This window comes from Eubalaena glacialis, chromosome 7 (assembly GCF_028564815.1).
Source record: "Eubalaena glacialis isolate mEubGla1 chromosome 7, mEubGla1.1.hap2.+ XY, whole genome shotgun sequence".
Lineage (NCBI taxonomy): Eukaryota > Metazoa > Chordata > Mammalia > Artiodactyla > Balaenidae > Eubalaena > Eubalaena glacialis.
In genome coordinates, this window is record NC_083722.1 from 72,041,420 (window position 1) to 72,065,437 (window position 24,018).

At 36.6% G+C, this 24,018-nt stretch overlaps 1 protein-coding gene across 7 annotated transcripts in view; it reads right to left on the bottom strand.

Moving 5' to 3' along the window:
- Window positions 1-24,018, bottom strand: part of SETD2 (SET domain containing 2, histone lysine methyltransferase) — a 116,688-nt gene that overhangs the window by 21,864 nt on the left and 70,806 nt on the right. For 3 of the 7 annotated variants that reach the window (XM_061196663.1, XM_061196661.1, XM_061196662.1), the window contains 3 exons: window positions 12,169-12,217; window positions 7,813-7,996; window positions 509-1,178 (listed from right to left, as the gene is read on the bottom strand). In XM_061196663.1, the coding sequence (XP_061052646.1) occupies window positions 509-1,178; window positions 7,813-7,996; window positions 12,169-12,217 (903 nt within the window). Of the gene's footprint in view, window positions 1-508; window positions 1,179-2,995; window positions 3,074-7,812; window positions 7,997-12,168; window positions 12,218-24,018 lie in introns of those variants that run through there. The other 4 variants (XM_061196664.1, XR_009701594.1, XR_009701593.1 and 1 more) reach the window with 4 other exon arrangements.

A 24,018-nucleotide genomic window follows, 5' to 3' on the forward strand; every position in this document is an offset into this window, starting at 1 on the left:
CTTTTTTTTTTTTTAATGTATTGGTTTTATAAAAAAAAGAAATTTGATTAAAAACCACAAAAATACACTTCAAAAGTTATTCTCTCTCTCTCGCTGATCACTTGCTTTTGGGGAAGCCAGCTGGCATGTTTTAAGCAGCGCTATTGAGAGTGGTAAGGAACCAAGGACAGCTAACAACCATGTGAGCGAGCTTGAAAGTAAACCTTCCATCCCCTGTCTAGTCTTCAGATGACTACAACCCTGCTTAATAGCTTGACTGTAATTTCATGACTCTGAGCCAGAACCACCCAGCCAAACTGCTTCTGAATTTCTGACCCACAGAAACTATGAGATAATAATTACTTACTGTTTTAAACTGCTAAGTAATTTGTGACACAACAGATAACTAGTATATATAAAATTAGCCAATATGTAAAAGTGATCAATGGCAGGACTTCCCCCTCACATCAGATTTAACATCCCATAAACAGACAGTAAAACAGACAAGAGAATTTCCAAAATTAGTTACCTGTACAATTGGTGGAGTTGTCTGTGAATAGGGTGATGTCACACCATAGACAGTTGGACAAGCCTGTCCTTGATAATATATGGTTGCTTGAGACTGTGCAGGAGAGTACTGCTGCTGTACACTCACGGACTGTTGGTTTGAATCCCAAACACCATAATTCTGTCCCTGGACTGGGCCTGGGGCTGGCACTGGCAAGACGGTGACACTGGAGTCTTGGTGTACCACACCATCACTTTGGGCCACATACTGTGAACTGGAAACTTCCACAGGGGCTGCCACATGTGGCACCACTGGCACAGGTGGAGGGGCAGCAAGGGGTTCTGTAGAATGTCCCACCAAGGGCTGAGAATGATCATAAGGAGCAGGAGAACACACAGGATCCATGCTGGGTGTGGGGAGGAGCACCTTTCCAGCATTAGGATTGCTGGGATCCACATAGGCCTGCATGGGATAACCTGGTGGGTAGCCAGCAAAGGGGTGATGAGGGGCATTGTAGCCAAGAGAGTCATAGGGCAGTGGAGATGTCATTCCCAGGTTCTGCATCTGCTGCTGTTGTTTTTGAGCCTCCCGCTGAGCTACCTCCTGCTCAAACAACTTTCGACGCTCCTCTGTAGAAAGTTTATTGCGATCTTTAATTCGTACTTTCTTTTTAGAAGTTGGTGTATCATATCTAGAAAGAAAACAATTAGAGCACCACAAAAAGTTTTTCCCTAAATCAGAGACATAACCAAAGCACTAATAAATGTTATGTCACTCGATACTAAACCATTAACCACACCAACTCCAATTTGGCACTGGTTGAAAATCATACTCAAAATTACTTAAGGAGTTTTGCAGATAGGAGAGAACCTCAAGGAAATAGACACTTAGATGAAAATAATAACTTTATCCTTATCCTCAGCTTCAGGAACTTCAAATTAAAGATATATGTAGTATCCTAAATAGATTCTTCTTTATAGTTAAGTTCTGTAGTTCTGTAACTACAAATTCTGAAATTAAAACAAAAACCCAAATACACTAATAAAAGCTACAGAATTTGATGTATGTCTGACCACACCCATTAATATCAACACAGGTTAGTTAAGTGAAAGATAAGCATGTACACATAAAAGTATGGGGAGTTATATTCACATACTCTTCTTTGTGCAGTACCAAGTATAATATCATATTGCTAAACCTAATACCCTGTGATAGCTTTGACAAGTATCCCCAGTAAGCCCCCAAGAAACCATCAGCTCTAACATTCACAAGAGAACTGAGGACTTAAAAGATTCTTTTGTGAAGTTCTATGGACTGAATCGAACTTTTGAGAAAGGCTCTTGGCAAAAATGAAAAATGACAACTAATTTCAAGATGTTTCATTGCAAAGAAACATCTAGTAACAGATTCCTGGATAAGGGTACAACATTTATCCAAACAACAAAAAATATATGGTCTAAAAACCTCTTAGTTGAAAACATCCTTTAAAGTGTTAGTGGGGTGGTAGTACCCTTAGCTGCCTGGCAGAAACAAATGCAAACAGTCTATAGAAGAGAGCACCTTAAATCCAGGCCTCAATGAATTCCTACAGATTAAGTTCTAAGGAACAGGAGTTCGTTAGAAAATAAAATTAATCTTGTCATTTGTGACAACATGGATGGACCTAGAGGGTATTATGCTGAGAAAAATAAGTAAGACAAAGAAAGATAAATACTGTATGATTTCACTTGTATGTGGAATCTAAAAAACAAAACAAATGAACAAACAAAACAAACAGAGTTACAGATACAGAGGACAAACAGCTGGTTGCCAGAGGGGAGAGGGGAAGAAAGAAACAGGTGAGAGAGATTAAGAGGTACAAAAATTCAGTTGCAAAATAAATGAATCACACGGTATGAAATGTACAGTATGGGGAATATAGTAAAAAACTATGTAATATCTTTGAAAGGTGACATACCGTAACTAGACTTATTACGGTGATCATTTTGGTATAGAAATATCAAATTACTATGCTGTGTAACAGGAACTAACAGTGCTGTAGGTCGATTATACTTCAAAAAAATTCACAGAAACAAACTCATAGAAGATAAACATGTACTAGGGATATAATGTACCACATGATACATATATAATGAACACTGCTGTATGTTCTATATGAAAGTTAAGAGAGTAAATCCTAAGAGTTCTCATCACAAGGAAAGGTATTTTCCCCTATTTCTATAATTTTGTATCTACATGAGATGATGGATGTTCACTAAACTTATTGTGATGATCATTTCATGATGTATGTAAGTCAAATCATATGCTTAACATCTTAAACTTATACTGTGCTGTATGTCAATTATATCTCACTGAAAGCAAAAAAAAAAGTATATAATTACAAAATTATAAAATACCCCCCCCCCCACACACACACAAGTGAGAGGAAGAGACACACAAAGACTGCTGATACTGGAATTATCACACACAAAATATTAGAGATGTTTAATATGTTTAATAAGATAAAAGAGGCTATTAAAAATATGCCTAAGGAACAGGACCATAAAATACTATCAGGCAGATTTGAATAAGAACCCCATGAAGCATCTAGAAAGGAAAAAGAATGAAAATTAAAACTCAATTATCATATAAAATTGAAATTGCACATACCTGGCAAAATTCTACTTAAATATCCAAGAGAAACTTTTGCACATGTACACCAAAATAAGATAACAGCACTATACATAACAGAAAAAGCTTTATAACAAAACATTATACAGTAATAAAAATGAATAAATTGACACTGTTATGAATAAATCTTAGTAAATAAATATCAAGTCAAAACAAAGTACCATCAAATTAAATGCAAAATAATAGCCTTTTCATACAGTTAAAACTAACATATTTTTAAGAGATATATATTAGATGACATAAAACTATATTTTAAAAAAGGCAGGCCAGGGTATAATGAACACAGAATCCAACAGATACTACTTGTTATCACAAGTAGTAAAGACAGGGGACGGTACAGAAATAAGTGACAAAGCAAGATTTATATAATTGTTAAGATCCTGACTTTTGTGCTGGGACCTCCAGGGCTCATTACATTATAATAAATGTATGGAGAAAAGGTCCATGGATAGAAATAAATGTCATGAACCAAGAAATAACCTAATATTCAATTCAATTCAGTGCCCAGAAGAGCCATGGTATGGTTAAGCAAGAGATTAGATCTGAAGAGAATTAGTAACTTGGAAGATGATCTTCAAATTTAAAAAGTTCGATGAATTTCAACCAGGTTGAAAAAAAAAAGAAATCCTCATATAAACACAGGGTAGCGATAATGCAGAATACCAAATACAAAGATAACTTCTAAAAAGCAGGTCAAGAGAAAAGCCAGGTTACTTAACAAAGAATAGCAACCAACAAGTTTCATAAAATCAATAAGGAAAGTCAGAAGAATGAAGAATAACAGCTTCAAAGTGTTGAGAAAAACTGTCAACCCAAAAGAACTTCCTTTCAAAAATGAGAATAAATGTTCACATAAAGACTTGTTCATAGCCAGTAATATTCACAATAGTCATCTGGAAACAATCCAAACGCCTATCAACTAATGAATTTATAAACAAACTATAGTATACCTATACAATGGACTACTACTAAGCACTAAAAAAGAACTGAGACGCATAATAACACGGATGGATATCTCCAATATAATATGCTAAGTGAAAGAAGACAGAATATATTTTATAGTATATGATACCATATATATGACATTGTGGAAAAGACAAAACCAAGTCAGAAAGGAGATCAGTGGTGGCCAGGGACTAGGAGTAGAAGAAGGGGATGCACTACAAAGGGGTAAGAGATAATTTCATGAGGTGATGAAATGTTCTATTGGGTTGGCCCAAAAGTTCGTTTGGATTTTTCTGTAAGATGTTATGGAAGAACCCGAATGAACTTTCAGGCCAACCCAATATATAACCTCTGTGGTTGTAGTTACATAACTGTATGCATCTGACAAAACTCAATGAGCAATACACTTAAAATCATGAATTTTACTGTAAGCAATTTATACTTGCTGGTTAAATAAAGCTGATTTTTAAAATTGAGCGTGAGCAATGCAAACAAAATATGAAAAAGACTTTTTAGACAAAAACTGAAATATTATGAAGAGAAACTCACTAAAAGAAACCATTTAGGGACTTCCCTGGTGGCGCAGTGGTTAAGAATCTGCCTGCCAATGCAGGGCACGCGGGTTCGACCCTGGTCTGGGAAGATCCCACATGCCAGGGAGCAACTAAGCCCAAGCACCACAACTACTGAGCCTGAGCTTTAGAGCCGGCGAGCCACAACTACTGAAGCCCACGCACCTAGAGCTGGTGCTCCTCAACAAGAGAAGCCACCTCAATGAGAAGCCCGCACACCGCAACGAAGAGTAGCCCCCTCTTGCCGCAACTAGAGAAAGCCCGCATACAGCAACGAAGACCCAACGTAGCCAAAAATAAATAAATAAACAATTTTAAAAAAAGAAACCATTTAAAGGGGTCTGAGATAAGAAAGAAAAGAAACTAGTAAATGTAAACAAACTAAAAAAATCAGTTGGTCTACATAAAAAAATTAACAATAACTGATGGGAGGAGGGAGAAGGAATTATAATACTGGACAATAATACCATGTAAATTGGGAAGGCTGAATGGTCAGAGTTAAAGTACCTTAAAGTACTTATGTTGTTCAGGATATTGGTTAGCTTTAAATTTTATTAAATTGAAACAACCAGTTAAAGAATTAAAGAATTGTCACAAAAGATAAAAAACAAAAACAAAAACACCCAATCAGCTATAAGCTATTTATTAGACACAGAAAAGTTGAAAGTAAAAGGAAGGAAGAGCCTTCCTGGGACAGGCCTTCCCCCATATCCTCTGCTTTAGCTCCTCTCTGAAGTACCTAGACAACAGTATTTGATGCACATTTCCTGAGCTGTTTTACAGATGTGAAAACCCCCACCAAATGGAAGATGTTAACTACTTAAAGACCAGGAGCACATAGCCCCAGGCCTCCTTAAGCCTAAGGACTGATAATATTAACCCCTGTTACACCACCCTGTTACCTCACCATCAGCCAATCACAGAACGGTGCACAAGCCGATCACTTACCCTGCGACCCCCCTCCCTCACCTGGCTTTTAAAAATGCTTTGCAGAAACCCTTCAGGGAGCTTGGGGTTTTTTTTAGAGCACGAGCCACCCATCTTCTTGCATGGCCCCGTGATAAACCTTTCCCTGCTCCAAAAAATAAAAAATAAAATAAAATAAAAGGAAGAAAGATATACCAGTTAAATCTTACTAAAAGGAAGATAAGCATATTTCTATGAATATCAAACAAAAGAGACTATAAAGCAAGCTTCAATAAAATTCTAAGAACTGTTATCATACAGATCAATTAATGACAAATTGAAAATTTAACAAAAAGAAATTTAAACACACTGTATATCCTAATAGTATTTAGAACTAGATTATGATGAAGCTGCATTAACAAGAGTAGTTCAAGCAGTCTTACAGTTCTTAAACACTTCTATTAGAAGAGAAAAATTAATGAGCTAAGAATCCCAATTGTTCCAGTTAAGAAATTAAAAAAACAATATAACAAGCCTAAAAAAGTGGAAGGAAACAAAATATGAGTAGAAATCAATTACCAAGATAAAAAATGCTATCATTCTGTGATTTGCATTGGAGGTATTGCTAGCAAAGTAACATGAACAAGGCATAAGAATTAGAAAGGAAAACCAAAACAAATTCATATGATATGGACTGCTGACAATGACAAAAAAAGGAGACAGTGGGGCAAAAAAAAATCCTATACTCTTGAAATTAATACAAGTTTTGTATGGTTAACAAACATAGGATCAATATACAAAGGTGAATTGCATATCGAAACACCAAAACCAAACTGAATATGTAACAGAAGTTAGGGTTCTCAGAAATAAATACACCAAAAGATACACAAGTTTTTCTGGAGGAAACTATAAACAAAGACATTAATGAAAAGCTTTATCTTCATTAAAAGTATTAAAGAAGACCTAACTAGACAGAGAATATTCAAATACTCAAAGCAGATTCTAAGGAAGAATAAATCTGAGAAAAGACAGGGCATCCCAGAAGATCAAGTAGGGATTTGCCCTACTTGCTATCAAGACTTAAATATAAGATAGTCATAGGAGCCCAGAAACAGATCCTCCCATATGTGAAAACCTGTTGGAAAGAGGCAGCACTGCAGATCAGTGGGGAAAGGAGGGGCTTTCAAGTAGTAAATGATGCTGGGACAACTGGGTGTTCACTTAGAAAAAAATGAAACCAGATTCCTACCTTAAAATATATACAAAAATTAATTCCCAATGGATTAAGGACTTAAATCTTGCTAAAAAAAAAAAGTGTATACACAAACACACACACACACAAAGTCATCTCAAGAATTGGGAAGAATTTCTTAAAACACTGTAAACACTAACCATAAAGGAAACATACAATATATATGATATATTCAATTACACCATAATTAATAAATTCTGTGTATTGAAAGATACAGAAAGAGTCAAAACACAAGTCATAAACTGGGAAAAAATACTTGCAGAATTATATTTAGAATATAAAAAAAGAACCCCTAGAGCTTAAAAAGACAAAATTTAATAAATGAACACCACATATAAAAAGACACTTCACAGAAGAGTAAACAGAAATGGTCAATAAACATATGGCAAAATGTTCAATCTATTGAGTAATTAGAGGAATGTAAATTAAAATCATGATGAATTACTATTATATACCCAGAGAACCCAAAATTTAAAATTCTGACAACTGCATTACATGACTGCTATATCTCAATTTTTTTTTTAAGTATATTTAATTTAAAAAGAACTTCTCGGGAACAAATGTTTTCTAGTACCCAGCAGGTGATTATGTGGCCTGTTTTTCTACCAGCAACACAAGACAGCCTCTGACACAGGGATCAAACAACATTTTGAACTGGTATGGTGTAAGATTCACTAGAAAACATAGGGTTATCTCCCATCAACCCCCATTCCCCTTTAAAGAACAAAACTCTGGCTCCTCAAATAGCATTTAAACGTTATGAAGTAGAAGCCATTCAAGTACCAAAAATCTATTAGTCTTCACAGCTATTATTACTGTCAAAAGAGACTCTCAGTAGTTATGAGTAGAGTTTCCTTTTATACTCACTCACAAAAGAATACATTTATTACAAAAGCACTTGTTGCCCCAAATCAGAAGTGTATCACTTGGGTACTTTTTGACTTGCTCAGAAAAGAGAGTAACTCACATAGGCCACTTACCTGTCATCTGGCCTTTTTGTTCCCCGCTCATAGGCAGAAGAAGGTGGTGAGAGGGAGCCCCTTCGTTTCCTTTTCTCTTTATTTTGAGTTTGTTTGTCTGGGTCTCTCTCTCTTGACCTGTTAGGAGTCTTTGGGGCAACTGTTTGATCTCTGAAGCCAACAGCATCCCTTCCTCGTTCGGTTACTAAGGGAAAAGGGTTTTTTAAAAAATTTACTTGGTAGACTTTTCTCCATCATGATAGTATACCAACTGTATAATAAAATTTCTATCCAACAAACAGATCTATGGACTCCTCCTTCATATACCCAGTCCCGAATATGGACGAGACACAAGGTCTTATATGCTTGTGTGCTCTACTTCCTAAAAGTCTCTTCCACGAATGCCCTTTTCTACCTTTTTCCACCAAAGTCTCAGTCCAAGCTTTCATCATTTCTAACAAGTTCTACGGAACACATGCATGCAAGATGTTCCTGATACCTTTAGTAAGGCAGTCTGCTTGTCAGTTCAAAATGTAAAAGCCTTCCACTGCCCTTATAACTCTGCATATTTACAACTGGCAGAAAAACAGCCTGGCATGCTAAACATAAAAACCTCAATAGAAAAATCTCTTTAATTAAAAAAAAAAAATTAGACAACTTCTTATGAACTACAATTTCAAAAGAAAAATATTTCAAACACAGGTGAATCAGGTGGTAACTCAGGAAGTTATCAAAACCAGAGAGCTACATCTTCAAAAAAAGAACGCCAGCGTCCTATTCAAAGATGGAAGCTGGGGGCTTCCCTGGTGGCGCAGTGGTTAAGAATCCGCCTGCCAATGCAGGGGACACGGGTTTGAGCCCTGGTCCGGGAGGATCCCACATGCCGCGGAGCAACTAAGCCCATGCGCCACAACTACTGAGCCTGCGCTCTAGAACTCGCAAGCCACAACTACTGAAGCCTGTGTACCTAGAGCCTGTGCTCCGCAACAAGAGAAGCCACCGCAGTGAGAAGCCCGCGCACCGCAATGAAGAGTAGCCCCTGCTCACCACAACTAGAGAAAGCCCGTGTGCAGCAACAAAGACCCAACGCAGCCAAAAATAAATTAAAAAAAAAAAAAGATGGAAGCTAACCTTCTTCACTCAGTCTCTTTACCTAGAATGGTTCTCACCCAGTTCCATTGCCACTGCTCCCAAAAGCTGCCCTAAGTACTACTTTTCACTGATCACACCACCTAGTCTTTCATTTTCCTAAGTAGTCTAGATCCCACCAATGAACATTTCAATATAAATTGACTGGTATTATATGCTGTTGCTTTGTGTATGTTAGTACTGCTACCTACTAATCATATTGCTCTCTTCATAAGGAGAGAATTTCTTATAAAATATCTCTCATAGTGCAAAGTGGATTCTCAATAAACATTGTTTTTTCTTTTCTCATCTCAGAAAAATGTGCTATCAGTTGTTTTTTCCCCAGCAGTAGGATTAGGTTTACATATACCATTCTCACAGTTCTTTTAGCTGGCCAAAAACTCCATTTATTTACAAAAAAGTTACTAATCTACAGCCATGTATGACTATTTGTCAGTGAGAAGCTAACAGAACTAACTCATCTAATACCACATGCTGGCAGAAAATACTATACAATTAAAACAACTGTTCAGCTCAGAAGGTATTAGCACAACATCCTTTTGTGAAGTATTATTATCTAGTTTCATCTGGATCTGCCCATGACTACTCTATTTCCTCCTTCAAACCCAGGTTCCTTACCCTGGTGTTAATTTCCTTAAAATGTGGCTATTTCTTCACTATATACTGGTAAAACAAGAAAAGGAATCATACCAACAGTATATTCTGACTCTGCATCTTAGAATATGTGAGGCAGAGAAATCATCTTATATATTCAGGCTGATTTTCTCATATTTTAAAATGAGGATAAAGCTAGACTGCATATTTCCCAAAGTATTTCACAATCCTTATGAATTTTAAAAGTTCTAAGCTTTTTAACTGCTTGACATTGAGGAGTAACACAGGAAGTCAGGTTTGCATTATAAGCATTTCTCTAATCTAAAAGCCTGAGACTGAGATGGAGGCGGGGGTTCCCCACATGTGAGGATGAGACTGAAGTTGGCACACAAAAGGCTGCTCCCTGAAAAGATTATAACTGTCCACTACAGACCATGTCCTGCTTCTCTCAGAGGGCCATACCAGACTAGATATTTACAAAATAATGGTGGCAGGGTGGGGTGGGGGGACCTTCATAGGTATTGAAACGTTGCCTGTCTTGCTAATGTTTTCAACTCAGTGGGCCCAGAGAAGCTAGCCTCTGATGATCAACTCTATAGTGGTGTTGCTAATATTGCCAACCAGTACTACTCAACCCAGCTTTCTTTCTTATGGGAAGAATTCTTTGCAGCCCTAAGTAGGATGTCTGGCTATGAAGAGACTAAACCAGTAGAACTAAAAATATCCAAAAGATACAAAAGTGATGTAAAGGATACTTTACAGGGCTTTAACCAATAAGATTATTTAACCAATAAGATTTAAGATTACAAAAAGTTCTTCATGCCAAAAATAAAGAAAAAGACCAAAAACATGATCACACTGGCTCCTTTACTCTATTTATATTGGGTCACTGCTGGAGGGGCACAAGAGACTAACAAGAGCCACCATAATTTATACCATTGCTTTAATCTCTAAAGTATGTTGGAAACATAGCTAAGTGGTAAAGCCCAGAAACCATACTGCAATGGTTTCCCTATTATCTGTTCTGTAATAATGATTCTTAACCTTGTGAGGGGTCACTGATTCCTTGAGAATCTGATGAAAGTTTTGAATTTTCCCCAGTAAAATGAATGTATACCAAGGATTTTGCATATAAACATCTACAGGTAAAAACTTACACACACCTAAGGAGTATAGGTTTAAGAATGTCTGCTCTAGAGGAAGAAATGAATGGAAGAAAAGCTACTAAAAGGCCGTGACTTCAAGGAAAGAAACAACACAGGGAGTATAAAGGGACACCTCCTTTGACAAAAATTCACTAAGAACAAAAATGCACAGATCCACCTCCTAGAGCAATGGAAATAAAAATAAAAATTAACAAATGGGACCTAATTCAACTTAAAAGCTTTTGCACAGCAAAGGAAACTACAAACAAGACGAAAAGACAACCCTCAGAATGGGAGAAAATATTTGCAAACGAAGTGATAGACAAGGGACTAATCTCCAAAATATACAAACAGCTTGTGCAGCTCAGTATCAAAAAAACAAACAACCCAAACAAAACATGGGTGGAAAATCTAAATAGACATTTCTCCAAAGAAGACATACAGATGGCCAAAAAAAGCACATGAAAAGATGCTCAACATCACTAATTATAAGAAAAATGGAAATCAAAACTACAATGAGGTATCACCTTACACTGGTCAGAATGGCCATCGTCAAAAAATGTACAAACAATAAATGCTGCAGAGGGTGTGGAGAAAAGGGAACCCTGCTACACTGTTGATGGAAATGTAAACTGGTATAGCCCCTATGGAGAACAGTACTATGGAGGTTCCTTAAAAAACTAAAAATAGAGCTACCATATGATCCAGCAATCCCACTCATGGGCATATATCCGGAGACAACTGTAATTTGAAAAGATACATGCACCCCAATGTTCACTGCAGTACTATTTACAAGAGCCAGGACAGGGAAGCAACCTAAATGTCCATCGACAGAGGAATGGATAAAGAAGATATAGTACATATATACAATGGAATATTACTCAGCCATAAAAAAGAATGAAATAATGCCATTTGCAGTAACATGATGGACCTAGAGTTTGTCATACTGAGTGAAGTAAGTCAGAGAAAGACAAATATCATATGATATCACTTATGTGTGGAATCTAAAAAAATGGTAAAAATGAACTTATTTACAAAACAGAGAGAGAGTCACATATGTAGAAAATAAACTTATGGTTACCAGGGGGAAGGCGGGGAAGGATAAATTGAGAAATTGGGATTGACATATACACACTACTATACATAAAATAGATAACTAATAAGGACCTACTGTATAGCACAGGGAACTCTACTCAATACTCTGTAATGGCCTATATGTGAAAAGAATCTAAAAAAGAGTGGATATATGTATATGTATAACTGATTTACTCTGCAGTACACCTGAAACTAACACAACATTGTAAATCAACTATACTCCAATAAAATTTTTTTAAAAACGCATGTTTTCAAACTTATACCAAATATTTCATTTACCTAATGACATATTATCTGGTTTCAAAAACAAAATAAAGTTCTTATCAGTTACATCTGCATATTTCTAAAAGAATATTTGTAAAGCCATATGCACAAAGTATCTCTGAATACCTACTTGTGCTCTCCTTTTCAGTTTGACTTTTCTTTGGAATTCGATATACCTCCTGCAAAAAATAAACCAAAAGAAGAGTTATCAGTGTGGAATGGAAGTGGTGATTGCTTTGAAGCTGAGTGATTTCACATGGCAACAAAGAAATGGGGAGGAACAATCTGGTATTTAATTTTTCTCCGAAATTTTACTTATGTTTGGCTTTAAATAAAAATAGAGCATGGTCCCTTAAAAAACAAGTAAAAACATATAGCACAAATACATATTTATTTCTAAACGTCTACCAGGCTTGTATGACTTCATTAGCCAAGTAGCAGACTAAGTAACTAAGACATTTTATTTCTGGCAGGAATACACCTCCTGATGATCTTAATTTCTATATGCCTTCTGCGTATAAAATGAAGTCATCTATAGTTCCTTTACTGAGAGTATTCATATGAACAAGTCAAACATCTCACTTGCCATCCCTACTTAAGGGAAGAAAAGGTTAGTAATAACTCAGCTATATAAACACACTTCAGAAAAATTACATGTGTAAAGACAATTCCTGCTATTCAGCATATTTTTCTATAAATACAAAATCAACTTGGCTAATTGCCAAATGTAATCTACTTTTATACTGCTGTTATTTTAAAAAAGGAAAGTTTTAGATCATTGTTGCTCTTCAAATACTATCTAATACTTTATCAAAATTGTTCTTGAGAAATATAAACTATGTTTTTAAGCCTTGAGGTACCTTTTCTTGCTGTATGAATCTAAAGCCTAGCAACAATTCTGTTCCCTGACAATCTCTCACTGTTCTAAGTCCATCAAGTAGCTCTTGGGCACATACTTCCTTATCCAGTCACCTTGTTAAGTGGGCAAATGGCAAACCCACACATTCTCAATGGTACATCATATAAAACCCTTCCTTCAGAGTAATCTCATAATATTGACCACACCTATATGACCTGGTAATCCTATTTTATAGGAATTGTACTCCAAGAAAAATCTTTCCACACGATTTTTGGTTCTAGCAGCATTTGTGGAAAACGAAATAACCCACATGTCACACAACTGAGGAAAGTTCAAGATGTAATATTCAGCTGCCATTAAAAATGCCAATGTGGACTTCACAGACGCAGGGCAATCTGTATGAATGCATTATCTTATTTGAATTTCAAAACAACCCTATGAGGTTGTTATCTCCATTTTACAAATGGGAAAACTTACTTAAAAAGTTTAGCAACCTGCCCAAGGTTATGATGCACTTTTATCATCTGTACCAGATGACACAGTGGCATTATTCTGGGAAGAAGTACCATTTTTGGGGATTTATCCACAAATATAGGTAACATCCACCATCCCCCTAGCCTTTTCTAAGTAGAACTTCCACTACAGCTGGGATTCTCAATTCTGGCTGCAGAATTAAACCACTCCAGGCAACTTTTATAGATATACTATCCAAAACAAATTGAATCTAAAATTCTGGGAATGGGTCCCAGGCATCCGTATTTTTTAGAAGTTCCCCAGATGATTCTGATGTCCAGAGAAAGTGGACATCACTGAACTACTGGCTTCTCTTAACAGCCCTCACTCATTCCTTCCTCACAAGGGAGAATTTGAGAGAAAGAACTATGTATGTCTGTCCTCAGCTCAGAGCCATCTGGGCTCTTTCTCCTCTTGGGCTGCTTCTGCCTGTAGAGAGGATACATTCCAATCTATTCCTCTGAGGGATGCCTGGAGTTGTCTAATTCAATGTCTACCTGTGGGTATGAATCAGGGATAAAGAGAGGAAGGACTTAACACTTTTAGCTCTGACTTCTCTATCCACCTCTTGGAGGGGTTAACAAACTTGGGAAAAAGAACACCACTTATCAGCATCTACCCACATTATAGGGAAAAACAGGTATTCTGCTAATTTTAAAAGTTTGAAAATGACTGTTGCATTAGGTACTCTGTAAACCTAGGCACTCCAAAAGAGTTCATTCATGAAGGGTGCTCAGAACAGATGTATCGAGGGATATCTGAGTCAACTAAGAATTACACAATTTTAACTTATTTAGTTTCTTTTGCAGAAGGTCTCAGCATTACAAGTATTTATTACAAACCTTTATAGCAATTTATTACAGACCTCAAGTTTGGGACCCATTCTATGGTGGCGGTTAATATACCAGAGGAAATGCTTCTCAAAGATACATTCTTAATTCCATTCAAAAGTTTAGAGCAACTGCTAACTAGAAAATGTATTCTGATCACTAAGTTGTACACATGAAACTAATATTGTATGTCAAACATACTTCAATTTAAAAAAAAAGGATTCAGGGACTTCTCTGGTGGTCCAATGGGTAAGACTCTGTGCTCCCAATGCAGGGGGCCCGGGTTCGATCCCTGATTGGGGAACTAGAGCCTGCATGCATGCCGCAACTAAGAAGTTCACACGCCGCAATGACGATCCAGTGCAGCCAAAATAAATAAGTAAATAAATAAATAATTTTAAAAATTTTTTTAAAGTATTCTGATGTTCACAAAATGGCTGATTACTACTGATTAGTGACCAAGAGCTACTGACTATTAGAGTATGCCTAACACTATGGGGAAGTTGATCAACATGCACCCAAGCACTTGGAATTACTAACTTCCTCCTCTTCATACTGTCAAAGTTGTATACAAAATTTAAGCTGGAAACTAAGATTATCTACTTTGAGGCCCTGAAATGCAACAGAATTTTTCCAAAGTCCCACAACAACAAAAAGTAAGAAGGAAGCAGCCCTATAAAGATTACTGTAACATTTCTTAGGATCATTCTGTCTTGTGAATAAATAGCAATAGTGTTAGCCTACATGATATGAAAATCTGTTTGGAATAATGTTACACCCGCATGGCACAGAATCCATTGCTGAAAATGCTATCTGAGTTGCCTTCATTCACACTAATCCTTTATCTAAATGGGAGATTAAAAAAATAAAATTAGAGGATAAGAGTTAGAAGTCCTACATCTCCTAACAGGTAGCCAGAAAGCAGGGAGAGAGAAAACTGAGGGTAAGAAAGTATTAAAAAAAAAAAAAGAAAAGAAAAGAAAATTTTTTAGAACTGAAAGACATATTAAGTCACCAGATAGAGAGGACTCAGAGCACCTCCCACAACAAAGGAGTCGAAATGGTATCAAAATAGCAACACTGTAAGCTGGAAAATGATGCAATGACATCTTGAACATTTTGAAGGAAAATTTATTTCCAAATGGTAATTATATGATTTGCCAAACAAGAATAGAATAAAGGTATTTTTCAGAGTTATAAGGTCTCAAAATTTTGTCTACCAGCAGAGAATGTTAAAGACACGCCAATGTGGAGGGCCTAAAATTCAAGATTCTAGATGGTGTGAAATACATCTCATAAATTGTCTACAGTGTACATTGTACCATACTAGGTACAATAATTTATAAGACCTAACAATAATTCCTGACAGAGTGATGGAAAATCTTTCAAAGGTTACTGTAAATGAATTATCCAGCATTTAGATGATATAGGCATAGATTAATATATGCATATAAATTCGACAACTGGGCATTCAAAATAGATCAAGTGTCCAAGCTCTACTTCTGTGCAAATAACTAGGCGGTCGTGGCTATTTAAAATAACACCTGCAAAAGATCTGAAGATGTCATTCTAACCCGTCATAATTTCAAAAAAAGTTGTCTTCCAACAATACTGTCCCTAACTGAAAAGTTTAGTTATCTAGAAAGTGTTTTTAAAGCAACTGTTATAATTAGCAATAGAAATTTTTTAAATTACAAAAGGGGTATATGTTTTGACTATGGGTTACTTGAAAAATGATGAAGATGTTAACAGAAATGTACACCAAAGATGAAGAATTAGCTTATAAAACAAGATTATGAGCTTGAGTCTGAAGGGCAAGTGGAGGAGAGAGCCAAGAGAAGCCTGAAGGGACTTCCCTGGTGGTGCAGTGGTTAAAGAGTCCGCCTGCCAATTCAGGGGACACAGATTCAAGCCCTGGTCCGGGAAGACCCCACATGACACAGAGCAACTAAGCCCGTGTGCACAACTACTGAGCCTGCGCTCTAGAGCCCACAAGCCACAAGTACTGAGCCCACGTGTCACAACTAGTGAAGCCCGTGCGCCTAGAGCCCGTGCTCTGCAACAAGAGAAGCCACCGCAATGGGAAGCCCGCGCACTGTAACAAAGAGTAGTCCCTGCTCACCACAACTAGACAAAGCCCATGCACAGCAACAAAGACCCAATGCAGCCAAAAATAAATAAGTAAATAAATTTATTAAAAAAAAAAAAAGAGAGAAAGCCGAAAATACAGACCTAAAATTCAGGAAATAGGCTAAAGCAAGAGATCCACAATTTGGGAAAACCTTAAGAAAACAATCGATATATTGTGTTACTGTCAGAGATTGCCAAGAGAGAAGGTACATAGAGAAAAACAGGCTGACTTGAAGGAAAATGAAATTAAAACGTGGAAAGTCTTTATACCTGAATCATATCGTAAGTTTTCCATTTCTTAATAAACACCTGCCAGCAATCCCACTTCTGGGTATGTATCCAAACAAAATGAAAAGCAGATCTCAAAGAGATGCCTGACTCCCATGTTCGCTGCAGCATTATTCACAGTAGCCAAAATACAGAAACAACCTAAGTGTCCATCAAGAGATGAATGGATAGAGAAGCTATGGTATATGTATACAATGGGTATCATTCAATCAGGAGAAAGAAGGGCACCTTGCCATTTGTGACATGGTTAGACCCTGAGGGTATTATGCTAAATGAAATAAGACAGAGAAAGACAAACACTGTACAATATCACTTATTATATGTAATCCAAAATAGCTGAACTCATAGAAACAGAGACTAAAACAGGGGTGAAGGGAGGTAGAGTTACAAACTTGGTCAAAGAGTTACAAACTTCCAATTATAAGATGAGTAAGGGGCTTCCCTGGTGGCGCAGTGGTTGAGAATCTACCTGCCAATGCAGGGGACACGGGTTCGAGCCCTGGTCTGGGAAGATCCCGTTGCCGCGGAGCAACTAGGCCCGTGAGCCACAACTACTGAGCCTGCGCGTCTGGAGCCTGTGCTCCGCAACAAGAGAGGCCGCGATAGTGAGAGGCCCGCGCACCGCGATGAAGAGTGGCCCCCACTTGCCGCAACTAGAGAAAGCCCTCGCACAGAAACGAAGACCCAACACAGCCCAAAATAAATAAATAAATTAATAAAAAGATGAGTAAGTTCCGGGGATCTAATGTACAGCATAGTGATACAGTTAATAATACTGTATTATATACTTGAAAGTTGCCAAGAGAATAGATCTTTAACATTCTCCCTGAAAAAAAGAAATGGTAATAATGCAGGTGTTAGCTAACACTATGGTGGTAACCAGTTTGCAATATATATGTGTATCAAATCAACACGTGTACACGTTAAACTTACACAATGTTAAATGTCAGTTATATCACAATAAAGCTGGGGAGAAAAGAAAGGAATGTAGATACTAAAACAAAGGACCATTTTAACTCAAGAAATATTATATAGCTATGAGTTCGATGTTTTTGTCTTTATTGTATGTGAATCATGATTCCCCAAAAGCAGTTAGATTATATTTAAAGTACAGTAAATAGATTCTGAGTAAATGGATTCTCTTATGGAAAAAAAAGTTTACTTTTAATTATACGGTTTTTATACTACCCATTTTTAGTTAAAAAAACAAACAACACTTGAAAAAGTTACCTACTGCTAATAGGTCACACTAAATGGGTCTAAACTGGGATGTTTTCTTCCAACAGTCTCAAAAAGTACTCATTGGAAGTTTGTTGGCAAAGTACTCCAGCACATTTTTAACACATCTCAAATGATATAGAATAGACTCAAATAGAATAGACTGTAGGAAAAAAACAGGATTAAAACCAAATTACAAAACAATACTTTTTCTGGAAAGTGTAAAAATTTAACACTGATGTAGACTGTTCTTTAGCTAAACAAGACTTTGAGAACAAAATAATTTACAATGAGAGTATAATTTTTTACCTTTTATTATATACAGATCAGATTATATATTCTGTAATAACAGATTTACTTTTTACAACTAAGACTATTTTTCCTTGTTATTAGCAAGTACAGATAAAATTGTGTAGTGTACGTGTCAAACAAATCTTTATTCCTAAATGACAGCAAGACTAAGAACAAAAAAGAGAAAGAGACTCTGAGCAAGGTGCCATTTTTACAGCTGGAAGAGGAGATAAAAAGCAGCAGGAAGAGACAAAAAGAAAATGTGAAAGCAAAGTTATGCGATATGGAGGCTAGAAGTTAAAGTGCCAACTTCAGGTAAAAGGAATTCTAGGAGAGAAGGAACTTTTTTGAGAAATAATGAAGATCAGTTTTCCAGAATTAAAGAAACATAAAATACCTTTGATTAAAAAGGCAAAGAGCATCAAATAAGAAACAAAAAGACTATGACCTAGCAATTCTGCATCTGCGTTTATCCATCCGTCCCCCGCCCAATTTCATACTGGCTCATATAACTATATGTAGAAAATGGTATCCATACAATGGAGTATTATTCAGCTATAAAGTGTAATTAACTACTGATACATAGTACAACATGGATAAAGCCTGAAACACTATGCTAAGTAAAAGCAGCCAGACACAACAAGCCACAGATTTCATGATTCCATTTATCCTCATTATTCAGAGATTCTGTATCTGCAAATTCACCAACTCACTAACATTTATTTGTAATCCCAAAATCAATACATGAGACAAAACTTCACCAACTCTTCCCCCCAAAAGATGAGTCAATTGTTGATATTTTTTGGTATACTTTTTCCAATTAACTGATAACATGATGCAACATTCTTTTCCCAAGAGTATCTCAGAATCTTTTCATTACTTTTTCTGAAAATGCTTCTAGTACACTAGTGGTCTTATATATTTCCTTTCCAACTTCTTCAACATTATTTTTACTGACTTTATGAAATCAGTGCATTTTTATTTAATAGGTCTGCCAACTTTTATAACAGTGAGACTTTGGCTGAAAAAGAAAATAACCCATTGGACAACGATACATGCTGATGTTAACTGAGAAGGGACGTTTGAATAAGAATTTTTTTAAGTGTTCAGTTCACTAATGTTTTTTGTCATAATTTTTGTTTCTCTAAGCAATTTTGAAACTGTGAAGATACTGAGAATACCATATACGTGTGAATATGTATATATGTATATATGAATGTTTATGTATTTAGTTACATGTGAGATAAGCTTCTCCAAGATAACTGAATGCATTAGATTTTTTAAAACCCCACTTTAAACCCCATTTTAAAAAAATCCTTTTTCCCAGGATTTTCAGGTATTTGTCAAGTTTCAGGGTTAGAAGCAAAGAAACCAAATATTTACGTGAATTTACTGAACACTGAAAATCTAGAAAAAGAGATAAGAACTTAGAAAAATAAAATGATAATAAATAAATAAATAAATAAACTCAGGAATTCCCTGGCAGTCCAGTGGTTAAGACTTGGCACTTTCACTGCCATGCCCTGGGTTCAATCCCTGGTGGGGGAACTAAGATCTCGCAAGCTATGCGGTGCAGCCAAAAAATGACAACAGAAAAAACTAAGCTCATTTGGTTCCCATTGAAACCATATGGCTTACAGACAAATCATCTTGGAAAATACATGGTTAAATCAATTCTGTTAGTCATTTAGGCTAAGGATATTAAAACACTTATATCTGGGTAGTATCAGACTGTAAAAAAACCTGATTCACAATTCCACACACCAGTGCAGGGGTCAGCAAACTACACCCTAAAGTCTGACCTGCAGCCTGGTTCTTTAAGTACCCCTTCAATCCCAGCTAAGAATGGTTTTTTATATTTTTAAAGAGAGGGAGAAAAGGGGAGGGAAGAAGAAAAAGAAGCAAGGGGAAGAAAAAGGCAGAAAGAAGGGAAGAAGAAGGGAGGAGGAGACTGAGGCCTCACAGTCACATTTTAAATTTAAGTATTTTAATATTTACTATCTGACCTTTTACAGAAAAAAATTGCCAACCCTTGATCTAGAGAAATAAAAGCACATCTTTGGGTAATATATGACTGTCATGGAACCTGATTCATAATTCTATATACTAGCATAAAGATTTTAAAAATCCATTTTCTTGATTAACAACAAAAAAATTAAAAAAATGAACATACAACATATAACTTCAACGTCTATGGCCCTATACCACTCTAAGGTTAAAAAGAAAAGAAAAAAAAAAAAAAAAAGAAAGAAAGAAAGAAATTACTGGGCAAATACTGATATGTAAATACCCTAGGCTCCTTTTCCCTCAGCATAATTCTGTGAAACGCTTTCAGTGGTAATGGTTCTATAACCTGGATTTAGCTTCCTTTAATAGAAGGAAGAACTGTACCTCGATCATCATACCCCTGTAAAGTGTTAAGAGTCTATGATTTTATCTCATAAATTGTATTACAAAAAGTGGGAGTAGGGGTATCTCCATTAGGTCACAGACGTCCTGAGATTTGACTGGAAAAATAACTTAGAAGATAATACCCATGTCTGGAAGTTTTATAAAATCACACACGAGAGGGGCGGAGGAAGGGAGAGTAAGGGGAAAAGGGAGTAGAATAATTTTATTTATTCTTTTAAACCCCTGAAGAAACACTCTAACTTCAGACAGCTGGGCTCCCAACAAACAAAAGATAATAAGATCCAATTCCAGTTTTCAGCCACTCAGAAAAATGGGCAAAGGATATGGACATAGTTCTTACAATAGGAAATATAAATGTAAATATATTCAATACTTCATGCATAAGAGAAATGCAAATTAAAACTATAACAATATTCCATTTTTGCCTATCAGTCTGACCAACATAAAGTTAGACAACACCTGTGTTCGCCAGGGTGTAGTGAAACAGGCACTCTTACACATAAACATTGCTGATGAGAGTTAAACTGGTACAACTATGAAGAGAGATTTGACAGTACCTATCAAAATTACAAATAACACAGACTATGACTCAGATACACAACTTTTAGTAATTTATCCAACATGTATATCCCACATATGTGAACATGTTCAAAAAGTTACTTGCTGCTAAGCTAAAGAAAGGAATCAACCTAAATGGCCGAAATAGAAGACTGATTAATATATGATTATGATAAACTGATTATGGTATATTTATACAATAAAATACTAGGCAGTTATGAAAAATAAATTCTTCATAAACTGGTATGAAATAATCTTTACAATACATTAAGTAAAAAGGAGCTAAACAGTGGTGCCAGCTTTGTAAAAAAGGCAAAATATATACACATAATATGCACAAATTCTCTCTAGAACGCTCACAACAAACTAGTTGTATTGGTTGCCTCCAGGGAACAGGACACGGGGCAGGGTTAGGAGTGAAATGTTGCCTTTTGCAGTATGCCTTTTGAATTTTGTCGTGTGCAGGAATGGTCTATTTTAAAAATTAAAAGAAAAGATAACATGCCTCAGAAGCGGCCCTAAATACAGTACCAAAAGACTTCTGTGCATCGTGACTGCATTCAAGGTAAAGAATGAGGGGCTGTAAAGTCTCAGGCAGAGGCCTAAGGAACATGGGGATTCCCAAGGCAACTTCTAAATGCTGCTACTGAGCAGTACCATACCTTAAAAAGCTTTCCTAGTTCACTGACATTCAGTTTATTTTTTATTTTTATTTTTAAAGGAAGGCATCCGGGGTGCTGGTAATATTCCATTTCTCTCTCTCTCTTTTTTTAAATAAATTTATTTATTTATTTTTGGCTGCATTGGGTCTTCGTTGCTGTGCCCAGGCTTTCTCTAGTTGCAGCAAGTGGGGGCTACTTTTCATCGTGGTGCACGGGCTTCTCATTGCGGTGGCTTCCCTCGTTGCGGAGCACAGGCTCCAGGTGCGTGGGCTTCAGAAGTTGTGGCACGCGGGCTCAGTAGTTGTGGCCTGAGGGCTCCAGAGTGCAGGCTCAGTAGTTGTGGCGCACGGGCTTCGTTGTTCCGCAGCAAGTGGGATCTTCCCAGACCAGGGCTCGAACCCGTCTCCCCTGCATTTGTGGGTAGATTCTTAACCACTGTGCTACCAGGGAAGTCCCTGCCATTCGGTTTAAACTTGTCCCCCCAACTTCCTCCTTCTCTAGACTTACCCACCTTGACTCTAATTCAAAAAATCTACCTTAACAACACTCGGTTTTATTCAACACGCATCTAAAATGTGCCGGGCTTCCACTAGTACTGAAGCACAAGGTGAACACCTGACACATGTGCCTGCTTTCAAGGCCTCCCCAGCCCAGTAGTAAAACATGTGTGTAGAAAAATTAAAGTTTTATGCTGGTAAGTAATCACTGAAGAATAATTAAGGTCATGATGATTAAATGTTTCTCAAATTTCAGATTTCTGTTTTCTAGGCAAGTTAATTCCAAATCTAAGATTTTCTTTTACACTTTCAAATTTACCTCCTCTATAATTTTTCTAATTAAAACTTAAAAATCACCACGGCCCTCCAAGAGACTTCACTGAAGTTATATGTTGCACTAGTCAATACAACACTGCAGCTAAGACCATCCAGAAAACACTTTTTGGACCACAATTTGTTCTTTTCCCAACCCACATATATACACACCCTTGTTTGAGAAACTGCTCATATTTATAGACCCTTGCCCCAGAAAACCCCACAGTTTTACATATGATTTCAAGCGTTCTGAAAATCCCTTGAAATTCAATCATGGATCACAGGTTGATCTCTGCAGCATTAAGGAAAAAAAGATACTTGAACAAAACACTAAAATGATAATTTCTATGATTTAAGAATGAATTTGAACTTATTACAGTTATTAAAACAAACAGATTGAGAGAAGTCTGAAAAGTATTCAGCAAAGATACATAATTGCATGAACTGTCTAGCAAGGATGTAGCAATCACTATTTGCTGGATCAGAAAAAGGAATGGAAAGAACATAGGATTAAAATCAGAAGATAATTTTCAGCTATGTCACTTAAAGTTAAGTTACAAACTCATGGGCCTGTTTGTTTCCCTTTTACAGTTGATAAAAACACCACCACTTACTTTACAGGGTTGTAAAGATTACATGACACTCATTCAAGTATTTTCTGACCACCTATCAAATAAAATATACACATTATGGATTCAAGAAGAATCGGGACTTCCCTGGTGGTCCAGTGGTTAAGACTCCGTGCTTATACTGCAAGGGGCGTGGGTTCGGTCCCTGGTCAGGGAAGACGTCACATGCCATGGTGTATGGCCAAAAAATTAAATTTAAATTAAAAAAAAAAAAATAGCAGCAGTGTGGTACCATGGAAAAAGAAGGACCTTCTTCACTTCATCATTCAAATATTTATGAAGTGCCAAAGTACAAAGTACGCTCTCACAATGCCCTGGGGAGACTCAAGTGACCAAGACAGACACAGTCTCTGCCTCTGCACAATGTACAATTATGAAATGTTATCTGCTATGATTGGAAAGAATGTTATGGGAGCATATAGAAAAGGGAGAATACTCTGTCTTGGAGGAACAGGAATGGTTTTCAGGGGAAAGGATGAAACTTAAATGAGAAGAGACATCTAAACAAAAGAAACTCTTCTCAGAAACAAGTCAATGAGTGTGCGTGTGTGTGTGAACATTAGTAGCACTGTCCCTCTGGTAGGCCAGAAACTCTTGAGGTGAAAATGCATACATGAATAAGGACCAGATTATGCCATGGTATGCAAGTCTTGTTAAGAAAAATGGATTTAACTTAACAATGTAATGAGGAACCGTTTAAAAGTTTTAAATAGGACTTTGACATGAACAGATGTATATTTCCAAAAAGATCACTCTGGATACTGAATGTAGCACAGAT